The 25,688-nt window shown below is 36.0% G+C and overlaps 2 protein-coding genes across 2 annotated transcripts in view; one reads left to right on the forward strand and one right to left on the reverse strand.

Annotated features, from left to right (window-relative positions):
- Positions 1–25,688, reverse strand: part of LOC140141939 (uncharacterized) — a 235,639-nt gene that overhangs the window by 191,874 nt on the left and 18,077 nt on the right. The gene's annotated exons all lie outside the window — the stretch shown is intronic.
- The window catches only part of LOC140143027 (craniofacial development protein 2-like), a 35,118-nt gene continuing 11,285 nt past the window's right edge, over positions 1,856–25,688 (forward strand). Inside the window, exon 1 of the mRNA XM_072165059.1 lies at positions 1,856–2,134. Within this exon, the coding sequence (XP_072021160.1) occupies positions 1,856–2,134 (279 nt within the window). The remainder of the gene's footprint in view (positions 2,135–25,688) is intronic.

The following is a 25,688-nucleotide window of genomic DNA, read 5'->3' on the forward strand; positions in this document are numbered from 1 at the left end:
CAAAATAACTAGTTAAACTAGTTAATACTCATTTCCTTAACAATATTTATCAACACATTTAATGAAAGCAAAACGATTAACACTGTGTATACTCTCAGTCATCTGGGAAACATTTGGATTGTGATTAATTCACTTTTGGTTAGAGGTTATCACCGATGTTGTGGCTAACATTTGTCCTTCAGTTGGGTGGATGACCCAATCCCATCCATGCGACAGTTGAGGGACGGTTGCTCGGTTCGTACCACACTGCTTCTTTGACTCCTCGTTCAAAACAATGAGATTCAGGGTCCAAAGTGACAACGTCACCAAGGTCAAAACTGTGGCCATTGCCCTCAAGATGTTTATAGATAGGTTAATCGTTGCAACCAGAACCGTCTATCCGGGCCGTCTATATGGACATGCGACTCTGCATGGGCTGGAGGTTATGTCAATGTAAAGTTCTCTGCACTCTTGATGCCTTGATCACGGTAGATTCTAGATTTTAGTTTCTCTGAAACAACACCATGATTAGGAATGGTGACATAAGTCTTGGAAACAGACTAGAAGTGTCTTTCAGAGTCTTTTGTGATGATGGTATCAGCCCTGTGGTAAAGAGTGATCACCACACCAAATGTCTGGACCAATAGATAATTAGAACAAGTATTGATCAGTGTGTGTGTTGGTTTGAGAAATACTGATACCGAAAGAGCACGATCTTGGTTAAGGAGCGCCAAGAACTCGTACTACATCGCTGCTGCTCGATGCAGGGCTAACCATGTATCAGGGTTGAGCCTGTTATTGATCCTGCCGATCCTGTTGGTGCCAACCAACATCAACTGGCCCCTAAGATTCCATGGTCCTCTTTTAGTCGGCTTTTACGACACGCAGAGATTACGCAGGAGGAATTCTTCAACAGCCCCGTCCCCAGGCTGTGAGACATCAAATAGACGAAAAATATTTACCTATTTCAATGCCTAAAGGTGTGTATCAAGGTATTAAACCGTCTTGCATAGCATTATTCTGTTGGATGATTGTAAAATGTGTGCAGTTTGATATTCTTTCAATATCTGCACAGGATAATGTTAATCCAAAACCTGAAATAATGAACAGAAAAAAGAAATCTTTTCACTCTCCAATATACAGTTTCAGTCCTGGTCCAGGAAGTAAGAGTGACAGATAGAGCAATATTATAGTATGAGTTAGTCTGAAACTAAACTAATATTGACGAATATCACAACTTTGTAATTTCGTGTCCCACACGGGCAAAGAAGTAGAATACTCAACATACATACGACATACATAATAGTACATAATCCATCAGCTTAGTGGATGTCCTAGGCTCATCCGAGGTCAATCGCCGAGGAAGCAGCGAGGAAGGTCTGACAGACAATAAACTTCCCCTTTTGGATTGCTTGGTTAATATATTCAAGGATATCGGCAGTACTCGATTTAGTGATGGGCGTTTTGGCAACCCCAAACACGGCTGTCAATGCTGCAGTGAAGAAGGCAACGGGATACCACTTCACTTATTGTTTCCCAAGAATAATCATGGAAGGTCACAATTTGAATTTGATGTTAGAGACTAACGGTGTGAAGGGGGGCTGTGGAACCTAATGTGGACGGCTCCTCGCCCGGTAGGGTGTCCCATGGAGACCAGGTGGGCCCAGACCGTCAGCTAGCTACTGTTCGAAATAGTAAGGTCATCTTGCGAAAAAGTAAGATCATCAGAGTTGGAACCTGGAATGTGCGAACTCTTAACCAGAGTGGGAAGCTCGAAAATGTTAAGCAAGAGATGACCCGACTTAAAATCAATATACTAGGAATAAATGAAACCAGGTGGACAAATAATGGAGACTTCAAAATCGATGACTTCAAAATGATTTATGCAGGTGGTGACAAGCATGAGAAAGGAGTTGGGCTAATGCTAGATGCAGATATGGCTAAATGTGTGCTGGGCTATTGGACTGTAAGTGAGAGAGTTTTGATGGTCAAACTACAAGGACAACCTTTCAATATCTCTGTTATTGTAGTATATGCTCCCACAGCAGAGAGCACAGAAGAGGAGATTGATGCTTTTTATGATAAACTGGAGGAAGCAAAGTCTCAGTGCAAATCAGATGAAATACAACTGATCATGGGTGATTTGAATGCAAAGGTGGGGCAAGGACAAGATGGCAAAACAGTAGGCGAGTTTGGACTTGGAGAAAGAAATGAGCGTGGTGATAGATGGGTGCAGTGGTGTGAAGCAAACAACATGGTAATCACAAACACTTGGTTTAAGGAGCACCCCAGAAGAATATATACATGGAAGAGCCCTGGGGATCGCACAAGGAACCAGATAGATTTCATAACCATTAATGATAGATTTAGAAGAGCAGTGAAACATGCGAAGACATATCCAGGGGCAGACTGTGGAAGTGATCATATTCCAGTAGTATGCACACTTCGTTGTAAGCTGAGAAAGTTGAAGAGAGCGAAGATCACGAAGAAGGTAGATTTTGAACAGCTGAAGAAACCAGAGATCCGAATGGAGTATTCCATCAAAGTGGAGAACAGGTTTGAGCAACTTACAGACGAAGGAGAAGAGATGACATGGGAATCAATGAGGGATATCTTGGTTGAAACAACAGAGGAATGCCTGCCAAAGAAGAAGAGAGAAAGTAAAAGCAAGTGGATGACAGACGAAATTCTATCAATGATGAGAGACAGGCAAAAGATCATGGACAGGGATTCGAAAGAATATAGAGAGTTGGACAGGCAAATAAAGAAATGTTGCAAGGAGGCCAAAGAGACCTGGCTGAATAGTGAATGTGCCAAAATTGAGAGTCAATTTGGAGAGAATCGGAATGTGTACCAGAGGATAAATGAGATCTCAGGCAGGAAATCAGGCTATTCAAGCTCTGGGTGCATCAAGGCAAAGAATGGTAATATGCTGGTAGGGAAAGATGATGTAATGAAAAGATGGATTGAATATGTTGGGGAGTTATTTCACGATGTAAGGGATGGTTTGCCAAGCTTTCCTGATTCTATTGAGGGTCCAAAGATATTGCAGTCAGAGGTTCGATCAGCTATAAAAATGATGAGCAGAAATAAGGCTGCTGGGCCAGATGGAATAGTTGTTGAAATGATTGAAGCATTAGAGGATTATGGAATTGAGAAACTGGCAGGAGTCATCAACAGAATGTATGATGATGGGATATTTCCGGAAGACCTGAGCAAATCAATCTTTATTGCTCTTCCCAAGAAACCTGGCGCTGTGGATTGTGAACAACACCGTACAATTAGCCTTATGAGCCATGTTACAAAGATAATTCTAAGAATCCTGTTACTGCATGGAAGAAGTAGAATAAAACCTGAGATTGGTAAAGAGCAGTTCGGCTTTGTAGAAGATGCTGGTACCAGGAATGCGATTTATGTCTTGAGAATGATAACAGAGAGAGCGGTAGAGATGCAGAAGGATGTTTTCATGTGTTTCATTGACTACTCAAAAGCCTTTGACAAGGTGAGACATGATCAGCTTTTTGAAGATCTTGGCAGGCTAGACCTGCATGGAAAGGATCTACGACTGTTGCAGAACCTTTATTGGAACCAAACAGCGTGCATAAGGGTGGATGGAGATTGTAGTGAATATACAAGCATTAAGAGAGGAGTCAGACAGGGATGTGTGATGTCACCAGATCTCTTTAATTATTACAGTGAGCTGATTCTAAGGGAGCTAGAAAAGGAAAATGGTCTTAGTATAGGTGGACATAACATCACGAACATAAGATATGCAGATGACACTGTCCTATTAGCTGAGTCTGAGGAGGATCTGCAAAGGCTTCTTGATGTGGTGGTTCAGGAAAGTGAGAGGAAAGGTTTATCGTTAAATTGCAAGAAGACAGAATGTATGGTGGTATCAAAGACTGAAAGCCCAACATGCATATTGAAGGTGAAAGATCAAAGAATTAAGCAAGTTTCCTCCTTCAACTACCTTGGCAGTCTAATCACAGAAGATGCCAGATGTATTAAGGAGATTAAGAGAAGGATTGCACTGGCTAAGTCTGCGTTCTCAAAATTAGACAAGATCCTAAAAAACAGTGCCCTCTGTATAGAGACCAGAATTCGGGTACTCAACTGCTATGTCGTCCCTGTATTAATGTATGGAAGTGAAGAATGGTCAATAACAACAGACATTAAAAGAAGATTGGAGAGCTGCGAGATGTGGTTCCTTAGAAGAATGATGAAGATCCCGTGGACTGATAAAGTGTCTAATGACGATGTCCTAAGTAGAGCAAATGTGAACAGGAAGCTGTTACTTGAAATCAGAGTTAAGCAGCTCAAATTCCTTGGTCATATCCTCAGAAAGGATGGTTTCGAGAACCTAGTATTGACAGGAAGAATAGAAGGAACAAGGAGCAGAGGCAGGAAGAGAGTGATGTGGTTATCAAATCTGAAAGACTGGCTAAAAGAAAGGGGAGCTGAACATAAAGCGACAGAGCTTCTGGAGATGGCTTATAACAGAAGATTTGTGGCACGACATGATCGCCAACGTCTTAGGATATGGCACCTAGAGAGAGAGAGACACACCAAGAAAATTGAGACAAAATTTCATTACAATATTATATGCCGATTAGTCATCAACTGTAGTGGAAGACATTTTGATTGTGATATATAACAATAGTTCAATTCACCAGGTGAGATTGTCAGCGACATTGAAAACGTCTCATCTGACACCGACCAAAATACACGTAATATGATGTGAAATTAAATGTGATACGAGACACTGAGACTGACCGTTGGATTTAGAACAAATGAGTTACAATATCTTGGGTGTTTTGTAACACATCAAAAAAGTAACTACCCACTCCCCCACCTGAATGAAAGACTATTATTCCGAAACGGTTTATCTTATACCTTCTAATACGCTGGTGCCCATTTTATTGAACAAGATGGAGTCAATGAATTTAAAGAGGTGATACACTAAATTTAAGTTGCTTTTATTGTACTGATCTATTTTCTAGATATCTAGCTCTACAAATAAAGAGTAAGACATGTGATTTAATTCAGCCACTAAAGTTATCTTTAGAGATAAGGTAGATAAATACTCTGAATATAAATTATGTTTATACACAATAATACTACAATTCTATTTTCCCCTCACGTTTCAATGTCAGAACAAATGTAACATCTTGGGTCAAACTAAGTATGCAGACTGACTATTGAAGGGACAAAATCCTTCAAATTGTCCCTTACTGGTCACTCACCGGTTGTGGCAAGTTATTGGTATTTCTCAAGATCGTTTATGTGCATATCCTGTGATTGTTTATACAGGCTGGTCAATAAAACAAATTAATACAACAATTGTGTTTATTTTTTCAAACCTGATTTAGCGACTGTGCTCTTGTAGCTGTAAAAATGTCGCATATGTTAGCGATAGTTTCGAAACATTTCAACTTCATGAAAGTGCCAAATACTTTAAAGACACGGGTTTCAAATACGATGCATTGTTTTACCTGCCTAAACCGCCCGCAGTCACTAATGTTAATAAATACACAACTGTCGAAAAACAAGTAGATGCATTGTGTTCCCAAGAAAATGTCTGGATAATTTAATTTTGTCATGACTCTAAAAGTACATGCTGGAATTATAAAATATAAAGAGACATAATATAGCAAAAATCTGTATCCTACATATCAGTGCAAATTAGGTTTACTAATTACAAGGAACCGATTGAGCGCCGTTTTCAAAATGAATAGAGTTTATTCAAGTTAATTTCAGTTTGACCTTATCTTCTTATGCATGTTGAGGTATCTTATAGTGTGTTTTGTCTCAAGTTGAGAGTAAAGCCACGTTGGATTTTGCAGTGACAGATTTAGTGCGTTTACGCGGTTTCGTCGCTAGTAAATGAACAAATCCAACATGGCGTTACTCTCAACTTTAGACTTAGTTGTTTTTTGTTTTTCGCTGCACATATATCATAAAAAAATACAGTGTCCACTTATTTCTATTTTTTATATGATTGAATCAGTATGTTCCAAATAAAGTATCTACAAGTACGTAAATTACTAGTACGTAAAAGTACCAGTGGATATTGTAGACTATAGACGAAGCCAATTTCACGCATTCCAAAAACCCCAATGGCAGCCATAACTGGGTCCCCGGAGAGTCCATCTCATATAAAATGTAAATGACACGGCCTTGGCGGGAATTTTAAACTGCATCCCATCACCCGTGCTATACGTAGACAATAGAATGATGAAAGTTTATACAACACAATTCAACATAACATCGATTTTAAGCGACTTTAATCCACCCAGTTGGGCAGTCACAACACCAGTTTGGTGCGGCGGGGAACCAGTAATGGCCGAATGAATTCTAACCATGACTTGGCTTGTTGGATTCGTCTATACCATAAAAGCAGTATATATTTATCTTGACAACAGACTGATTAAAATACATGTTCCTCCAAATCAAAACATAATATCCGCAAAATATGTCTTAACATAATAATGCATTTTACTGCGGGGCAGATTTACTGCGCTTGTTAACACTGAAATCTACTAAGGTATTTCCTCAATTTAATGACAATATCATGTTTTCAGGTATGACATTCCTTACAACATTAATTTTGTTCATTCATTTCATTATATGGTTGTGAAATTGCTCAGTCATGTATGATTTCCGTAAAATTGCCACATATCGTTGAGGCACTATTCTCATCAAGAGTGTTATTTAATTCTTTTTTTAAAACTAAAATTCTTACATCACCATCCACTTGTTTGGAAAAGACAGTATTTTTCCTTCCACACAATAGAGGTTATCCGTGTTCTATAAGCTGCATATCCTATCAACGACTGTTATACCTTGTTTAGGATATTCAAAAGAAGTACCTGCATGTGCAACCATGACTGTTTCAAAATAGCCCGCCAAAGTCATGCAAGTAACTCCGAAGTCGTACATTGAATTGGTTTGAATGAGGAATACTACGGGAACCAGCGTCTTTTGTTAGAAGTCACACATGAGTAACGTGGATAACCTCTATATCATATCATGGGATGTAGTGTTCCAGAAGACAGAATCATTAGCATCCCATATTAAATAATTATATAATATTGGAAGGCTTTGAGTGTGATACGGTTATATACCACACGAGCCATGGCAATACCGAAAGAGTCCGAATGACGAGTTAGGTATTTTCGTGGCACTGCCTATATTGAGTGAAATGTATGTGAACCGCTTGTTAAATATTGCGATACTTTCTCTCATAATCTTTAATAAAGATTTTAACTAACGCAATAAATGACATGTCTTAAGGGTTAAATCAAAGAAATATTCCCAAAGGTACTATACTGAGGCCTTGTTCTTGTATAATAATACAATAATATCTCTATGCAATTTATAAGCCTGGCACCTCTATCTCATAAGAGTTACATCTGCTGCAAGGCAATGATAATGCTAGCAACAACGTTATATTAAAGTCAATATTGCATTAGCTTCATCTTCTCATGTAAAATATGAAAGTTAGATTGTTCTTGGATTTTGACTCGAGGCAGATATGCTAGGACAAGCACTGTGGCATTCAGTTTTATTATTATAACGGTATACACGGCTAAGTTGAATGCGTATAAACTGCAAGATTTATTAAACTTGTGCACCTGTTGGTCACCGTGGCATTCTTTTGATTATAAATAATGGTGTTATAAAAGTTAACCTTTACACCAGTCGACAACCACATGAAAAGATAATTCTGAAAGGATTACGAATAATGTGATATCTACAGCAGGTTTTAGATATAAGAAAACAAAAAGAAAACAAGAAAACACACAAATGAAGGTTACTAAACAAAGCAAAACCACAGCAAAACATTACAAAACCATGTGAAAATTATAATTATGAAAAGAGGAGTGAAAGACGATGCAGTCAATGATGATAATGCTGATGATAATGATGACGTTAATAATGAAATGGATTCCACATTGAATATTGATCCTAATTGAATGATATCTACTAATATCGCGATATAATGGTAAAATTTCAGCCTTGTCGTATGTGAAGAGATTATAGTTATATCAATTGTATTTATAGTTATATCAATTGAGGGGCTCAATATAAAAACGACCTATCCCACATTTTGGTAAAAATAGAGGGCGCTGCTGAAAAATGTAAAGGTCACCAAAGGTCATTATTACAAACATGAATCATCATGAATGTAACTGGGTAAATTTGTTAAATCAGTGTTTTAAGATGTGAAATTGTTATGTATTGTATTGAAAATTCACACACAAAAGTCCTATTTTCTCAAAATCACCCAAATGTGGGATAGGTCGTTTTTATATTGAGCCCCTCAATTGTATTTAAGGTTGGTCTGAACCCTGGAATTATGAAAACTTTCGGGCCTCATAACTGCTAAATTATTAGTCTAAAGAATATAAAAGTATACATTTTTAGAATGGAAATGACTTGATGAATTCATCTGTGAGGTCCAATTTGGGCCAAAATGCTCATTTTTGGAGAAAATCCCCAAAAACGGGTTTTTGAGAAATTTGCACCAAAAATGGTCAAAAAATGCAAATGAAAAAACGGTCCCTAGATATTTTTATCTAGTTTTTAAAATTAATAAAAAACCCGTTTTTTGGATTTTCTCAAAAATGAGCATTTTGGCCCAAATTGGACCTCACAGATGAATTCATCAAGTCATTTCCATTCTAAAAATGTATACTTTTATATTCTTTAGACTAATAATTTAGCAGTTATGAGGCCCGAAAGTTTTCATAATTCCAGGGTTCAGACCAACCTTAGGTACTACACCCTTGGTCAATTTTGTGCCTACTTTTTAATTTTTCTAAGTAAGATATGTATATTATAGGGGCAAGGACTACAACTACTGCACTGAAAATTCAGCAATTCAAGTTATTGATTTATAGATCAAATATTGGTTTCCCTCATTTTTGACTGTAATTCCACAACTGTTGTCTGTGCTGAAATAAAATTTCAAGTGCAGTAGTTGTAGTCCTTGCCTCTATGATATACATATCTTACTTGTCACCAATGCGCTATAATTTTATAGGCACAAAATTGGCCAGGGGTGTAGTACCCCCTTAATGATAGTAATTAGAAGAAGCAACATGAGCACCATTAAATGATCTTAATTCTTAATTCGGAACATGGCAAACGTACAAAACTTCCGTATCTTGCTTTGGATACTTATGTGTGTTTTTGAAATTATTGTTGCTGTCAATTATGATGATGACGACTGCCATACTCTCTGAATTTGGTAATAAAACGTTTCTCTTTTACATTGCCATTTGCTTTATATTTACACCACAGTTTAGTTTGTAAAACTTATAATCAAATATAATATAAATAATTTTCATTTTTTGAAATTCACGATATAATACAAATTTTATGACAAATTATTAATATTTGAAGTAAATTTTATAAATCTAATGATATATTCTTAAAGTGTATGTAGCTGGGAGGAAAAATCAATATTATTTGATATCAGAAGGACATCTTTCGTATTCAGAATGCAATTCGATGTCCGATGTGCTCTAATGTCCCACAATAAATACTGTCAAAACGTTCATACCCCCATCCCTTAATAAATTGGTGTTGGTTTTGTTGTTGTTGTTGTTGTTGTTGTTGTATTCACCCATTGCACGGTTAAGCCATATGAGAGGAGTGTATCGATCTGGCAACATACATGGGAATTGAACCTGTCATACAAACTTTGTGCAAAGTAATCATTCTTCCTTTCATGCATTTTGCCAGTTCGGGCTCTCTTTTGCATGCATGTGGTACCGTGCAATGGGCGAATACTAGTACAGGCATCACTTGAAAACGTTAGAAGCTCTGTGTTGGAAGTGAGAGTCTGACCAGTTGGAGTCGTACTATGAAGGGGACAGTGGGTGGTCTAGGGCAAATCTGACAAATTATCAGACAGTAAAATTGACAACAACTCATGTTACTACTTCCTGGGAAATGAGCAATAGTTATCAAAGAGCTTTTCATATATTCTACAAGAAAAGCTGGATAATCAATCAGACAGTACATTGGTGCATTAGTTTTTCTGTTGAATTTCTGTAACCGGCAACTTGCGTTAGTGTGTTTAAATTAGATACAATTATGTTAGTTCTCGAGTACAATAGAACATACCATAATTCTATTGTAAAAACAGCTCAATTCTGGGTCTGGTAGAAAGTGGACGTTGTGTCGAAGCATATAAGATGCATGGGTGTGTACAACTAGCACCCGTAGGGGTACACGTCTGAAGCTTATACATCGACAGAACACTGGTATGAATACAGCTGTTAGCGCCTTGATGACCCAATAATCTACTTGTATTTTGCATGCTTACCCCCTAGCATATGTGTATGTCTGATGCGCGATGATAGACTGAAGCATTTTGCATTAAAAGCATGTGTTTGTCATCTGATTGAAGTATGTTTGAATCAGTAAAAGATAAAATAAAGAAAAAACTCGGTTTAACTAAACTGCAAAATTATGTGTTAAACACTAAAATGTAGACCAATTCAAAAACAATTTCAGACATCGACATTTTTCATGTATACAAACTTATCTAATCCGAGTTTGTATCAATGCGTATCAATTTGAGAGTTATTAAATGGCAATTTAGTTCGGAAACTGCAAATTGTCGATATGTTTTTTAATTTAATGACTCGCTATTAAAATGTCCTTGAGCGTCAAAATTTAATAAAGATTTAAAACATTTCTTCGATTTCTTTCACAAATATGACTGCAGATGCATGTACGCTACTTAAAACAACACTACACAGAAGTTGATCAACTCTGACGAATTTATTCTTTGACGAAGTTTGAACACAATCAAAAATAGGCGAATCATATATTTTAAACGAAACTTTACATGAGATTGAAACAGATGATAAAAACGACGCCCACATCACTACAACACTACAATTTAAATTTTTTGCTCATCAAACATGTTCAATATCCTCGGGTAAAGCCCCATTTACTGATGGTAATATAGATCTAAATAATTCTACAAAGTACTTCGAGTCTTTTGGGATAGTAGGTGTGCTGTTTGAATAGCAAATGAAATTGATTCCCCATCTAAAGCAGCACAACTACGCCAAACAACTTGAAATTCAAACCTAATAGAGAAGAAAACGTTCTCTAAACTCCCCCAAACCTCACAACGTACACCTGCATTTTGGTGGAAACCAATTGGAGATACTTGAGAACTTGAGTCGACAAAATTATCGGCAAACTTTCAACATCGCTCAAGGTTTGAAACTCAAGAGTGGGTGAAATTGGTTTGACATAATTTGATCAGAGAGAAAATTAATTACCGAAATGTTCAAGTTATAAATTGTCTTGCTTTCGATCAGATGTAAGCGACTTTATTTGACTTTGTTATAGCATGGTGTGTATTTCAAAAGCCCGAAGGAGAACACTGTACTTTTCTGTTCAGGGTATCACTACTAACTTTAACTTTTCTATGCCATTTGCAAAAAATCACCGCTTCAAATGGGATCAGGTATTGTTTTCAAAGATTTTTTAGCTTTTAACTACGTACTTAAGTTATCTTATTATCCATTACGAAAACCAAAAGTATAGTCTAAAAATAAAGCTTTTGAAATGTGTTTTTAAACTGTATTCCCCTTGTATAGTGTAATCAAAGAAATAGATTTTATTTGCAAAGCTTAATTAAATTCCAAAGATTTCAATTTGTGCATATCTTTCGTATATGAACTGCCTTAATTAAAATGCCTTAATCAACTAGTTAAACGCAATAATGCTTATCAACACATTTCATGAATGCAAATGATTGATTGGTTTAGATTTTTCTGCAATCTAAAACATCATCGCAGTATCTAATATGTTAAGATTTTTCTGCAATCTAAAACATCATCGCAGTATCTAATATGTTAAGTGCTGTCAAATACTGCATTTACTTTGAGAGCTGACTGATTCAAAATATATCACTCCCTTCAAAATAAAAACACAACACCTGCTATATTTAGAGAATAAACGATAGAATTTTTATTTTGCCTATCCTCTACCGTGTGATAGACGACAGGCAGGTCCAATATTTTGAGTAGTGGATGCCGGCGCAGCCGGTATCCACTACGATAAAAATATTGACCTGCCTGTCGTCTATCATAGGTAGAGGATAGGCAAAATAAAAATTCCTATCGTTTATTCTCATTCTTAGTCAGTTAAATATTATTTAATAACTGTAAACAAATTTTTAAAGCAAAAACTAAGTTACCGTCATAAAAACTCCCCTCATTATAAAATGAACGAAACTTGTTTACAACTTCACGTATTCTGTTGCGAGTATTGCTAGCGCGTTCGCGTATTCCGCACTAGTCTACGCATCCAGCGCGATACATACGCGCACCTCTACACGCGTGTTACGCATTATCAAGACGCATGATGACGTGGGGTCGTCTACGGCCTGATAGACGGCACCCGAAATCATGCGATTGTCCAATCAGAAATGTGTCTACGAACTAGACCACTCCCACTGACTAAGAATGTTTAATGGTAGATATTGCATTTTGAATTTCAAAAACACCTGTCTCCCGAGTTAAGGGTATAGTTGTCTTTTGTAATTCATGGTCAGATACTGCGTTGTTACTTGGGATGCACTATGGACCACAATGGCCTCATCCAAACGGCATATTTCAATAACCTCAATTATATAATCAGAGTGCAAAATTTGACCTCATATTGCAGATTATGAATCTTAGTACCCAAATTTTCAAAGGTCATTCAGTGAATGTACAAATGTTTTGGGGTATAAGAACTGTGCCCTGATAGATGAGCATGTTGTGGATCCTATTGATGGGAGCTCTCCACATGGAGTATCCGCTTTAAGAACAGACCAATTACTCGCATCAGACAATCGTGACAACAAATGCGCCGGAAATTGGGACAAACATTTTTTTATTATAAAGTAAGACAAGACGAAACTGTGATCATCAAAGACAAACAGAAAATGATATCGTCATAAAACTGAGACAATGAATGAGCGAGATAAGATTGTCGGTGATATTTAAAACATCTTACATAATTACACTGGGCGGATAGAGGCAGTAGGTAATAAATCTTCATGTGGAAAGCAACTGAGACGTGTCGACGAACGTGGCACGATTTGGTTGCTGTGCCGTGGGTCTGAAGTTACATTGTGTGTATTATGACGGCAGTTCGTTTTTAGAGTTGATGTGTTTTGTTTTCTTGGAACAGCTTAATTATCAAGCATGAGAAAGTATTAAATGTATGTGACATTTCAGACCGTATTGAAAAACAAAATCTGAGTTTGGAATTGTTTTCATTCATACAATAATTTAATATTGTTGTACATCAATCTTACTCCATAGACCTAAACTAACACTTTATATTGGAATGTGTAGGGATTTTGTTCCTTCTTTTATGTTTGACACAATGGGCTATTCCATTTAAAATCCACACTACCCCTGTGGAAGATTTTGGAAATACTGTATTTTCCAAGAGGGTACCCTGAATATACGAACAACTGGAAAGAAAAGGTGCAAGGTACGCCAACATGACGTTTTGAAACATGTAAAATACAGACAAAAAAACAACAAATGTAGGCATAGAAGTAGGTAAAGTTCGATAGGCAATTAGCAATTCCAAGGCCCACAACCTGCGAAAACAACAGGGATCAATGGGAATACAAAAGTGCACTAGAACAAGTGATGAAACTGTGCACATATAGACATGATAAACTAAACAACCAATGTAGGCACAAAAACAGGCTTTAGTTCGATGGCAAAAAATTGCCAATTCCAGAGCCCACAGAAGTGTCAGAAAACAGTATAAAAGTACACGGGCAGTGACGAAAATCACTGTGACAAACAAAATCTAACAGACAAAAAACCAGACGTTTCGAACAGATAAACTGCTTTTCTTCTGGGACAGACATCAAAATATAAAATCAAGCAGTGAAAACTACATTTATAAATAAATTCAAGTCAAAAACTGAAGGCGAGTTCAAATTGAACTCTGTAGCAAACAAGACAACAAGCTCAGAGCAAAATAAGCTATGTCTTTGCTCAATGAAAGCAAGTTCACTTAAAAAAGATGGTTTAATACCACGGTTCATACAGCGAAAATTCAGACAACCTTTCATTACAATATCAGATAGTCATCAACTGCAAAGACTGATATTTTGATTGAAATATAACAATGCTAGGTGAGATTGTCAGTGTCATTGAAATCGTCTCATATGACACTGAACAAAATACAGTTTTATATGCCGTGAAACTGGATATAAAAAGAGATACTGAGACTGACCGATGGATGACCAACGAATGAGTTGCAATGCTCTGGGTGTTTTGTATTACTCTATATGCTCTATATGTCCGGGAATACAATGAACTTAAATCAATTATTGTATGACTATAGTTTGTTTACATCTGATATCTTGAAACAAAATTATACATGCCTACGCTGCGTCACAGAAAATCAAGTTATTAGCGCACAGCACAATAGCACCGCCGGGTTTCAAACGTGCAAACCTTGCATGAGTCGATGGCCATATCATGTCCTCTACAACAGATGACAGTGTCATATTGAAATATTTTAAACTAACAAACTTACAACACACATATGAAATTACGTTAACGTTTTACTGTACTGATCTATTTTCTTGCTGTCGTCGAAGCAAAAAGTAGTTGTACAAACGAAAAGTAACAAACGATTTAATTCAGACACCGAAGTTATTTTTAGAGATAAACACACTTTGAATATAAATCACAAGTTTATACACAATAACACGACAATTCTACTTTCCCCTCACGTTTCAATGTCAGAACAAATGTAACATCTTGGGTCAAACTAAGTATGCAGACTGACTATTGAATACTCCACAAGCAAAATCCTTCAAATTGTCCCTTACTGGTCACCGGTTTGGCAAGTTATTGGTATTTCTTAAGATCGTTTATGTGCATTCTTGAGATCGTTTATACAGGCCGGTCAATAAAATAAATGAATGCAACAATTGTGTCGATATCTTCGAACCTGTTTTAGTGCATGAAGGGTCTCGTCGCTGTGAAAATGTCGCCTATGTTAGCGATAGTTTCTAAACATTCAACTTAATGAAAGTGCCAAAAAGATACGTGTTTCAAACATTGAAACGGTGTCTTGTTTTACCTGTCTGTACTGCCTGCAGTCACGCATGCTAATAAATACACCACTGTCGAAAGCCACACAACTATTTCCCCATATATCAGTATATTGAGCCTGGCAACAAACTGCATTTGGTGCATATTCTTATTCGTCAACGTATTATGTGGGTGTTGATGGCATAAATGGGGTATTTCGTAATTATTAACGATTAAATAGTAATAAACACAGCCAAATTAAAAGGTCGCCACTAGTTCAATCCCCACTTAATCAGCGTCTGATGAGTTTATGGCAAAATAAATTATATAATAATTTTCTATACACTTTCCTTCGAAGTTTGATACCAAATTTGATATCAAAAGTTTAATCATCGGGAACATTTAATTTGGCTGTGTTTAGTATGAACATTATGTGTATTACCACAAAAACGGAAACACATCTAGACAGACTAACAGAATTGTGCACTTAGTGCACACGGGGAGTAATACATAACTATAAAGCCCTACTTAATGTGTGTTTCTTGGTTTTCGTGTATAATGAGAGTAACAGTTAGAAACACTATGGTAAAATCAGCGGTGTGGCTAATAAACTGCGAGTACGTCTTGCGGGTACAATATTGCATTGCAACTCAAATCATGAAACTTTACATTGCTTTTTCCTGAATAGGGGATAATACATGTGGCATGTACATGTCTTTGAAGGCAATCGATGTAGATTGTGATTTTAACAGGAATCAAGGATGGTATATTCCCGCATTCATTGTACCATTTTTAACACGTGGTCATTTCAGTGGCGTAGGCAACTGGGTAGGAAAACAGTGTCGCCATGACAACAAATATGAAGAAAAAATCGGAATGTAAAGAGTAAGAAAGAAAAAGGAAATGAGAATAAAAAGAGAAGGGGAAGGAAAGAAGCGCCCACAAACTGCTCGATGCATCTCCTGTATGTCCCGTTGCAAACCAAAATTCACCTAGATCATGGGCCACAATAGTGTAAAATCGTTGATTTGTAGAACAGAATAGAATAGAATAGAATAGAATAGAATAGAATAGAATACAAGAGAATGGAATAGAAGAGAAGAAACCCACATACGAAATTCTTCATGAAGATTACAAAAAATACTCCCAAAATCTTCATAAAGTAAACGAGGAAACTACAGTTAATAGATCTGAAAAGATGATAACTTTTCATTTACCTCAAAGCCCTAGATCTAGAGATTTGTATTACACCAAGATTGATTTTTTGTCTAAATTGTAATTTACTATAATAATATGTTACCATAATTTCAATGACATCCAATTATGCACATGATGAATTTGCCTGCTTCAAGTGCCTTTGGATGTAGATCAATTCTAACGGGATCAGAAAATTTTACGAACAGGTGCTGTGACCAACTTGAGTCATTTTATTCAACCGTTTTTATTCCTGTGTGTCCTATGTACAGCTAATGAACGTAAGCATTAGTTTCAATACGGTCGGAAATGTCCTCTGAAATGTGTTTGAATGCTCATGACAATTCAAATAACGGAATGTTATGCTAGATCGTGACTGATGGGTAATTGTTGTATAGGCCTATAGAATTGTTTGTTTTCGTTGTAAGCACTGTTGTTGTAAGCGTTGTGGATTGACTTCGAAACAAGTCCACCAGAACAATTGCTGCTAGACACGGCTGTTTGATGTGAGCATTTATTAATTTTTCTAACAAAACATTATGTTCAATTCTAAACCTGAATAATACCATCAGCTATCACAATAATAAACTGTTACACATAATATTTTGTAGCAATTTTAACATATGTTTTCGTTTCTGTATCAAATTATTCACCTTTTTCTGATTTTTTGTGGTAATTTCAATTCTATAAACTGTACATTTGTGTGCAAATTGAGGGCGCTATTTACATATATTTTTAGTTTAAACTATCCAAATAATATGAGTTATATCTAACATTTCAAAAGTTTTTTGAAAATTCCTTTGCCATTTGTTAGTCTGTTTGCAGATGTTCTAATACCATTTTACAAGTGTCTACACCTTAAAAATATGCAAACAGGATTTTAGATAAATAGCGCCATCATTGCTCAACTTTTCTTAAACATTACTAAGTTTTACATGTCATCAAACAAACGTTGCAGTTGTAATATCACACAACGATAAATTCTTTGCAAGGATTTTATCATTTACTCTTCTGACGATATTATGAGAGGTACGTGAACAGTTTACCTTGGTTTGATTTTAAATAAGAAGCCGTCCTGGATTTCCCACAATACCCTTTGATTTTAGATTGAAAGCATAATAAGTAGGTATTTTTTAAATTGTAAATGAAGAAGTATAAACGACATTCATCGATTTTAATTCTCAGTCTGACAGTAAAAGCCTAACCTTTATAATGTTGTAGGGGCACGCTGGCACAGCGGTAAGGGCTCTGCCTTGTAATCGGTGGATTGTGAGTTCGAGCCCCGGCGGTGCCATCGTCCTGTGCTCTTGGGCAAGGTGCCTTACCTTATTTGCCTCTCACTATCCAGGGGTAAAATAGGATCTGTATGAACATTGTCCGTTGAGCGCTGCCCAAAGGTATGAGCATGCCTTGGACATTGTATGGCAGCTGACATATTCTAACGACAGCGGAATAAATGTAAAACACATGTGAATGTGCACATGTGAATGGCGCTGTATAACTACCAACATTATTATTTATTTAATTAATGTTACATCATCCACTGTTATCTGTCATGGCTTTTGCTGAAAGTAACCATCAGCGTTTTTCTATTGGAGTAAAAAGCCGGCTTTTATCCGGTTTGGGGATTGAAATTTACCAGTAGAAAATGCCGTCTTCCGGTATTTGGCCGCGAATGCCGGCTAAATTTTCTCCGCTATTTCGCCGGCATTTATCTTTCTAAATCTAGCATTTTTTCCAAAGAGCCGGCTTTCGTCAATAGAAAACCACAGCCTCCGTATTCCGGTTCGCCACAGTAGATTACTGAAGCTTTAAAAGGTTTAAAAACGCGATGTGGGGGATGACAACCGGCAAAAACGCAAATGACATCAGCGGCATCGGGTATTTACCCGATATTTAGCGCAGTAGAAAATCACGGTGAGCAGGATTATTCCGGTTTAATCTCTAACCGGAATAATTCTTTAATATACCGTACATTCAATAGAAAAACGCTGTATGTGTATTAGTCATTTATACGATAGACGATAGCAGTTCAAGAAAAAAAATTCTGAAAATCTTTCAGCTGAATGATAGATTTCAAAGATAACGTCAGGGTTCTGAAAGTTTGATTTGTTTTGACAATTGGACAAACCATCTTATTCAACAAATCCAGTATTATTAAATCTTGCATTTGGAAGCCTTGCGCATGTTGACTTATCTAAGTCAACGGAAATTGCAACAAATGCAAACGTGGCTACGAAAGCACGTACCGATGAAAACAGTTAAATTTGATCGTTAGTGCTTTTGTCCTACAGAAAAGAAAAATGTATATCCTTAACTTGGAGCATTTTGAACTGTTTAACAAGGTTCTTCCGCCGTTAATTCTTGTGATATACTTGTCTGGAGGTCGATCCCGCTCATCCCGACTGAACCTCAATTTACCTCATGCAAAACATACACACGTCTAGAACTAAATATTCCTTGCCAGAATGCTGAAAAGGGTTGGAGACAAGGCATTTTTCTAATCTCAATGTGGTTTGGGCATCCTTCCTTAGCTACTCTGTCACCGTCACACCTGATGATTCAGACACTGTGTCTTTAAAATATTCTTCTTGATCCGAATTTACTGCCGATTATCGAAGTTGGCAATTGACCGCGAGTCCGAACAAGCCAATTCACCGATAACCACAGTCATGGTCAGAGTAGACGAAGGTAAGCGGATTGCCTACTGGATACAAAGACATTTTTTCAGTAATTGAGTGTCGTGCGTACAGGTTGAGGACGGTATGATCAGTATAGTGCACTTTATTGCATCATAATATTTTATGATAGAAGGAAATGAATTTAAGAATGAAAAATGTCAACAATTGTAACTATTTGATTTAAAGTGTAAACTAAAAAAATCAATTCGCTTATAAGGTAAACTTAAGATGTTGCACTTTTAAAAATATTACGTTCCTCCACTCAAAGAACACCGGTGATCCCGGGTCTGAGCTTGAATCATCATCCCTTTTGGTTGTAGCAGTTATAAAAGAATAGTGATTTGACCAGAAATTGTATTACAAATCCTACGATATTGCATATTTTGTTTCAAGGTAATACGAGCGTATGATGCGTATTTGAAATAGCATATTATGATCTAAGAGCATTGTACTAGCTTTGTATATCACAAAGGCATATGAAATAACGTATGGCTTTATTAATTCATAATTGTTGGAATATTTGACAGCTGAATTGCACTTCAAGGACACATGCACCGACGATAACAAGTAACTAAAATATAAACAACATTTAAGAGACGTGCATCTGTAAGAAGACATATTCTTATACGAAAAGCCGATGATCAATAAACTGTGGCTTTGATTCAAGACACAAAATGCACAAGCCTCAAGGATTGCAAAATAACTAGACTGTAAAACCGACGAATGAGGAAAACACACAAAATACTAGAATAAAAGTAGAATATTGGACCGGAACGATGCTTCGTCAGTTTTAAAGTAACATTGCCATAGCGTCATGTAGCCTAAATGTTATAAAATCAGAGCAACCTCTTGGATAACGCGCTGATTAATTGTAACTGTCAGCATTCCTTAATGTTATATGTTGGTAGAAATCAGTGTCTACGTTGTGTTTGCTTATAAATGGTAGTAGGTTAGTCTTTTATTCGTCTTTTTTGCAGGCATTAGTCTTAACAGTCTACATGAATATGCGTTACTCTGAGTAATTGGCCTCTTACTGATCATCATGATCACATTTGATGTGTAAAGTGTTGCCATGTTTGTAGTGTAGTAGTTTCAGGAAACCTTTCAGATCATTCGTGATTTTTAATCTTTATAATTATCATGTTCAGCCACTGGTGTCTATGAAAAGGAAGTACGACTAATAGTAGGTAATGAGCCTGGACGAGGTTAAAATCTCGATCGAGGATTGACTTGGTTGACCCAAGATCATCAGCTTCATCATTACCTTTGTGTGTTACAGACATGCGATGAAGATCGTCTGAGGCTTCCATTTATCAAAATAGCTTTCTGCGAAAAATCCATCAAATATGCAGCTACTAAGTTATATGGAATAATGTTGATAACAGCATTAAAAATTCATCGTCGATTAATCAATTTCGCCATGCATTTAAAAAACATCTTATGCAAAGTTACTTTTAATTCTTTATATCGGGTTTATATGATCAAATCAGATATTTATACTTAATATTATGAATAGTGTGTTGTGCATTTCCAAAATTACTACTGTTTACTGTTATTTTATGTATTTAGGTTCTATGTATTTAGATTAATTCATATCAAGATATGACAGCTTACTGTAACTTCTTCATTGAAATGACAATCTGCTGCCATGTCAAATGATGAATTAACCAAACAAGGGATCATAAACCTTCATGATTTCTTCACTCTCACTCACATTTTGTATTATGAATTTTGTATGTATTCTTTTTTTGTTATTGGATGAGAGAAAAAAATATATGAATGAATGAATGCAATTCACCGTCATCGTCACTTGGCTAAAATAGACGAAAATATGTTCTTTTTTTAAATCTCTATATTTAAAAAAATCACCATTGAATAAACATTGATGCCATAAGAGACTCCAATCAGTGAAACGTGCATTCCAAAGCCCTTCACTGTAATTCATGTCCAAACTTTGAATGTGTTCCAAACTGCATTAAAGTAAGATCAAATAATGCTTCAGATTAGCGTATGGGTCATGAGAGGAGAGGGGGTAATCACTTATTATAATTATTAGGTGGAAACATAGATGCATTATGTTGAAGAAGATCTCGTTTCTCAACAGTTAATATCTTCATGATACATTTTTATATACTTAAACAAATACATTCAAGTAAGCCCAAGTAAGCATGAGCATGTCTTGTATGATTGGTTACCATGAAGAATTGGGTAACTTTTTCTGGTTTTCAGTAGTCACAAAGATGTATAGATGTATACAATTTTAGGTAAAATTTATTTAGTTATTATTATCACTTAAGTCCCAGGTATAAACATTTTTAAGTACAATTATTTTGAATGTTGTTTCCCTCATGCTAAACCGTAATTATCTTTGAAATATGAGATTTTCACTCAAGGGAGGAAAAACATATCAAGTTTAGCGTTGGTAGGTTAATTTTGTGGCAGGCAATCGTGATATGCTTCAGGAAATTCTTTGAATGTTTATGGATTTTTTCCTCTCAATTCTGTATAAGCCTCTAGTGCCGACTGAAGACGACAAATGTAATTGTAAGAATATTTCACAACAGTACCGTAGTTTTAATTTCGCATTTATCATATAGGTTTACATATAGGTAGTAATTAAACGAATATGTTTTTTTTTGAGGGTTTTTTTTTTCTTCTTTTTTTTTAGAAAATGGCGAATTTGGTTCCATAGTCTTTGTTTGCCTCTTTTTAAAATAAACCCACCAAGTACCCAAAAACTTATATATTTTCTAACGTCAACGAAATACAAAATACTTTGAGGTTAATTACAACGAATGTATTTTCTTTTCAGTTTTTATTAGATCTTGTAAATTGATTGAACAAACTGAATACGTCGTTTGTTATCTTTTAGCCAATTGCGTTCGCACTAATCTCTAAATAATCATACATTTCTCTGAAACTAAATCTCAAAATGTTTGAATCATTATTTTAAAAAATTGCCAAGAGGTAGTTCTTTTATTTTAAACACCCACTAACAAATATAAATAAAAGAGTTCTATAACAAACCCCAAATGCCTAGTAAAATGTTCTTATTATTCGTAAAAGGTTAACTAATTTACATATCGGCAGCAAAATATTACAGATCTGCAAGGTTTTAATGGATCATTGTGGCATTGTTAAAATTAGTTTTTGCTAAGAATAATAATAATACACATGCGAAAATCAGAAAATGGCAAACCACAATTCAAAAAACGAAATAGACTAAGGCGAATAATTTCTTTTAACGACGTTCCTTAGAAAAATTGGAACAACCTTCAATAAATCAATGTGCGTTATCACAGTCAAAACGCTTTTTCATTTCGCACAATTAATCTAAATTGGAAACTCAATGAAAACCAAATAAATATGTCGCTGTGGAATCCTCGAGCAATTCCTCTGCTGAGCAAACAATTATATCGCATTATTAGTAATATTGAATGTTCATGTTTATCCATGTCAAAAGAAATTTCGTTCTATAGTATAATAAAATGTTGTTAAAGTTGCGGTTAGAATTTCACATAAAATCGTGGCATGGCGCATGGAATTGTATTAGCAAAATATGGCGGCTAACACGTGTCGTGTGTGAGTATGTATCTCTTTACTGGGGGCTTTGTACGAGAATAGATTAGAAACCAAACGGAAAATATTGATCTCAAGTCTGGCTCAGAGGTAGAAATCATTATAAATAAGGGTGCATGCTTGCAAAGGTAGTTGCAATGAGGTATTGCTTTGTTGTATATGTTCATTCCCGTTGATAATACTTTTGGCATATTTGATGACAAAAACCTGTTAATTAACCTAAATAAAACACCTAAATAATAGAAACGACAAGATATAGAATTTAAGGGTGTTTTGTTTAACCTGATGTTTCCACAGTGGAATATTCTTACGGCTAAGCTACGCTTTACAAATTAATTAATCACGAAGCTAGTACTAGCGGATTGAAAATGCGTTTAACTTGCTTATAATTTGACGTTGACACACAAAAGAAAACCACACGGGGAAATTCAAATGAAATTTAATCATCATAATCATCATCTTTATCATCATCATTATTATCAACATAATCATCACCATCATCGTTCGTAATCATTCCATACATCTTTTCTCAGCTGATATCAAACAATGCCAGCATTGCAAGTTTTCCAAATTCAGGATCTCCACTGTGTATAAATAACCTCAAAAATATCTCATAGATTGAAAGAGTAAGACGGTAATTTCGTTATAACCCGCTAATTTCGAGCAGCATAAGTATATATCTTTTGATCGTTCTTATTATTTATAATATGTTTAGCCACTGGTGTCTATATAAAAAGAAACTACGACTAATAGTAGGTAATGAACCTGGACGAGGTTACATTCTTGATCGAGGATGGACTTGGTTGACCCAAGGTCATCCGAAGTTACCTTGTGTGCTATAATTAAAGACTGAATTAAAAAGACTAGTTTGCGTATGACGTCCTGTCAATCAGACCAAAAATGCCATACTGCGCAGGTCAGCAACCAATCACGGCGCGCCTTTGTCATGATGTCAGACGCAAATTAGTCTTTTTAATTCGGTCTTTAATTATATGCGGACATGCGGTGTACTAGCTAGCCACCGTTAATTTTCACTTGGCTAAAATAGACGAAACTATTTTTTAAACTCCATTTAGATGAGCCAGCATTGGATATACATCATGTAATAAGAGGCTCCGATTGGTACATGGTCAGACATGTATTTCAAAACCCGACACTATAGATCATTTAATCAAGAAAAAGAAGTCATATTTCATCATCATCACAATCATCATCTTTATCATCAATATTACTATCAAGGTATTGCTCTCATAACTACACAACATTGTGCATTTCCGTGTAGTTTTCACTTTTCATCATCACGTACTTATCCAAGGTAATCTAATATTTAGTAGTGAAAGCATGCAGCATGTTACATTGCCATTTTGACCACACGTACACGTAACCTCTTTTGTGGACTATTGCTTCAGAATGACGATATGCCCCAGTTCACACTATGTTGGTTATACACAGTGATGAAAAGCAGCAGTGTGTTGCCTCCATTCACTAGTCCTTGACTAGCGTATGGATTACATTAAAGAGATTGTTATATTGTATGTATATGACAACCAAATTCAATTATATTTTATCATCAAATCATCCAAAGTAAAGAACACAAAACACGAATTGAAGTGTGCGAGTCAAATAACATTAACATCATCGTCGTCAGCATTCATTGGTATAATTTTATCAAAATGCACACATGTGTACACAGCAACATACGGAAGCAGTGGACGTTTTCCAAGTTCTGAGTTGCCACATTGAAACAGGCTTGGCCAATATGTACAACTCGTACGTCGATTGTGGTCACAACGGTGAAGATAACGACAACGACGACGACGACGATGACGACGATGATGGTTTATTATTGTTATTATAATATTCCATTTCATATTAGTTAGATGTGGTATAGTGATATGTCTTTATAAACATTTACCTAACGGTTTGATAATATTTCAATATAAGCAACACATTTACATCCATAATTGGAACTTATCATAATACGGGTGAAGGTATCTTGATCAAGCATAACGCCAAACGCATGCTTGTACACAGTGTAAGGTCCCAGAGGCACAGTTGGGTATTCAACCAGGATATGGTTACAAGTGCCCAGGCTTGTTCTTCTCTACAGGTCTTGTACTCAGGAAACGTGCTAGTGAACATGGTGAATGTCCCGGCGGGTCGTGTTCTACAGGATTCTTTAGTAGCTGTGCTGTGTTGTATATTATGATTCGCATGTATTTTAATACAATTCATTATTGCATATGAAGATTGTTTTAGGTTATAAAACAGTGGTAATTATGAGGTGATTATGAGACAAAATATCCCACTGATAATTACACACAAATTTACTTCACCGCTGACAACGATGAATTTATAAACTTCTCTATTTATGATTTTTCTCAAATTCAGTAGCTACATGACCTGCGTCAATGATTTGTCAAAATTCTATTCACTATGATATAGAGTGGGTTTAATGGCCGGAAAAGGAAGTCCGCAGTAATTTGAAGACTCAAATTGCCTCTCTGTTATAATTTGTATCAGTGGTTTTTACATAGCAGAGTGCTTCTCTCATTTTCGTTTCATTACAAGACGACAGTAGCAGACTGCACCTAGGCAAAATGATTTAGTATACTGGACGTAATGCACAAAAGTCTGAGGCAAACATCATTTGACTTTGTCTAATTTACTTGTTTCATTAATACAGACTCGAGAATAATATGAATTTTAATCATCATCATCATCATCATCGTCATAAACCACAACAACAATAACAACAGCAGCAGTATGCAACATTCAGTGTTATATAGCGTACACTTCAGAGTGTCAGTAATGTATAGCAGCAGTGTACGTTTTCTAGGCGCAGGATCACCACTATATAGACAACTTTACAGCATCACCCAAATTAAAACAGTAACGTCATAATTTCAAAGATGGTGTCATGATTTTGCTTTATTGCAAGTAAATTCCAGGTCAATCATCTAAAGGATGACCCCCCATGTAAGAATACCTTAAACCTTATATAAATCAACCTGTTAACATATTCCAATTCCATAATCAATGAATGATGTTTATCTAGATTTGTTACAATCATGTTCTTAACTTCTGCATATTAAACCATTACAATTATTTGTACCTCAGACCCTGTTTACATTATATTTTTTATTATTGATTAAACATA

The sequence above is a fragment of the Amphiura filiformis genome, chromosome 20, assembly GCF_039555335.1.
Source record: "Amphiura filiformis chromosome 20, Afil_fr2py, whole genome shotgun sequence".
Taxonomy (NCBI): domain Eukaryota; kingdom Metazoa; phylum Echinodermata; class Ophiuroidea; order Amphilepidida; family Amphiuridae; genus Amphiura; species Amphiura filiformis.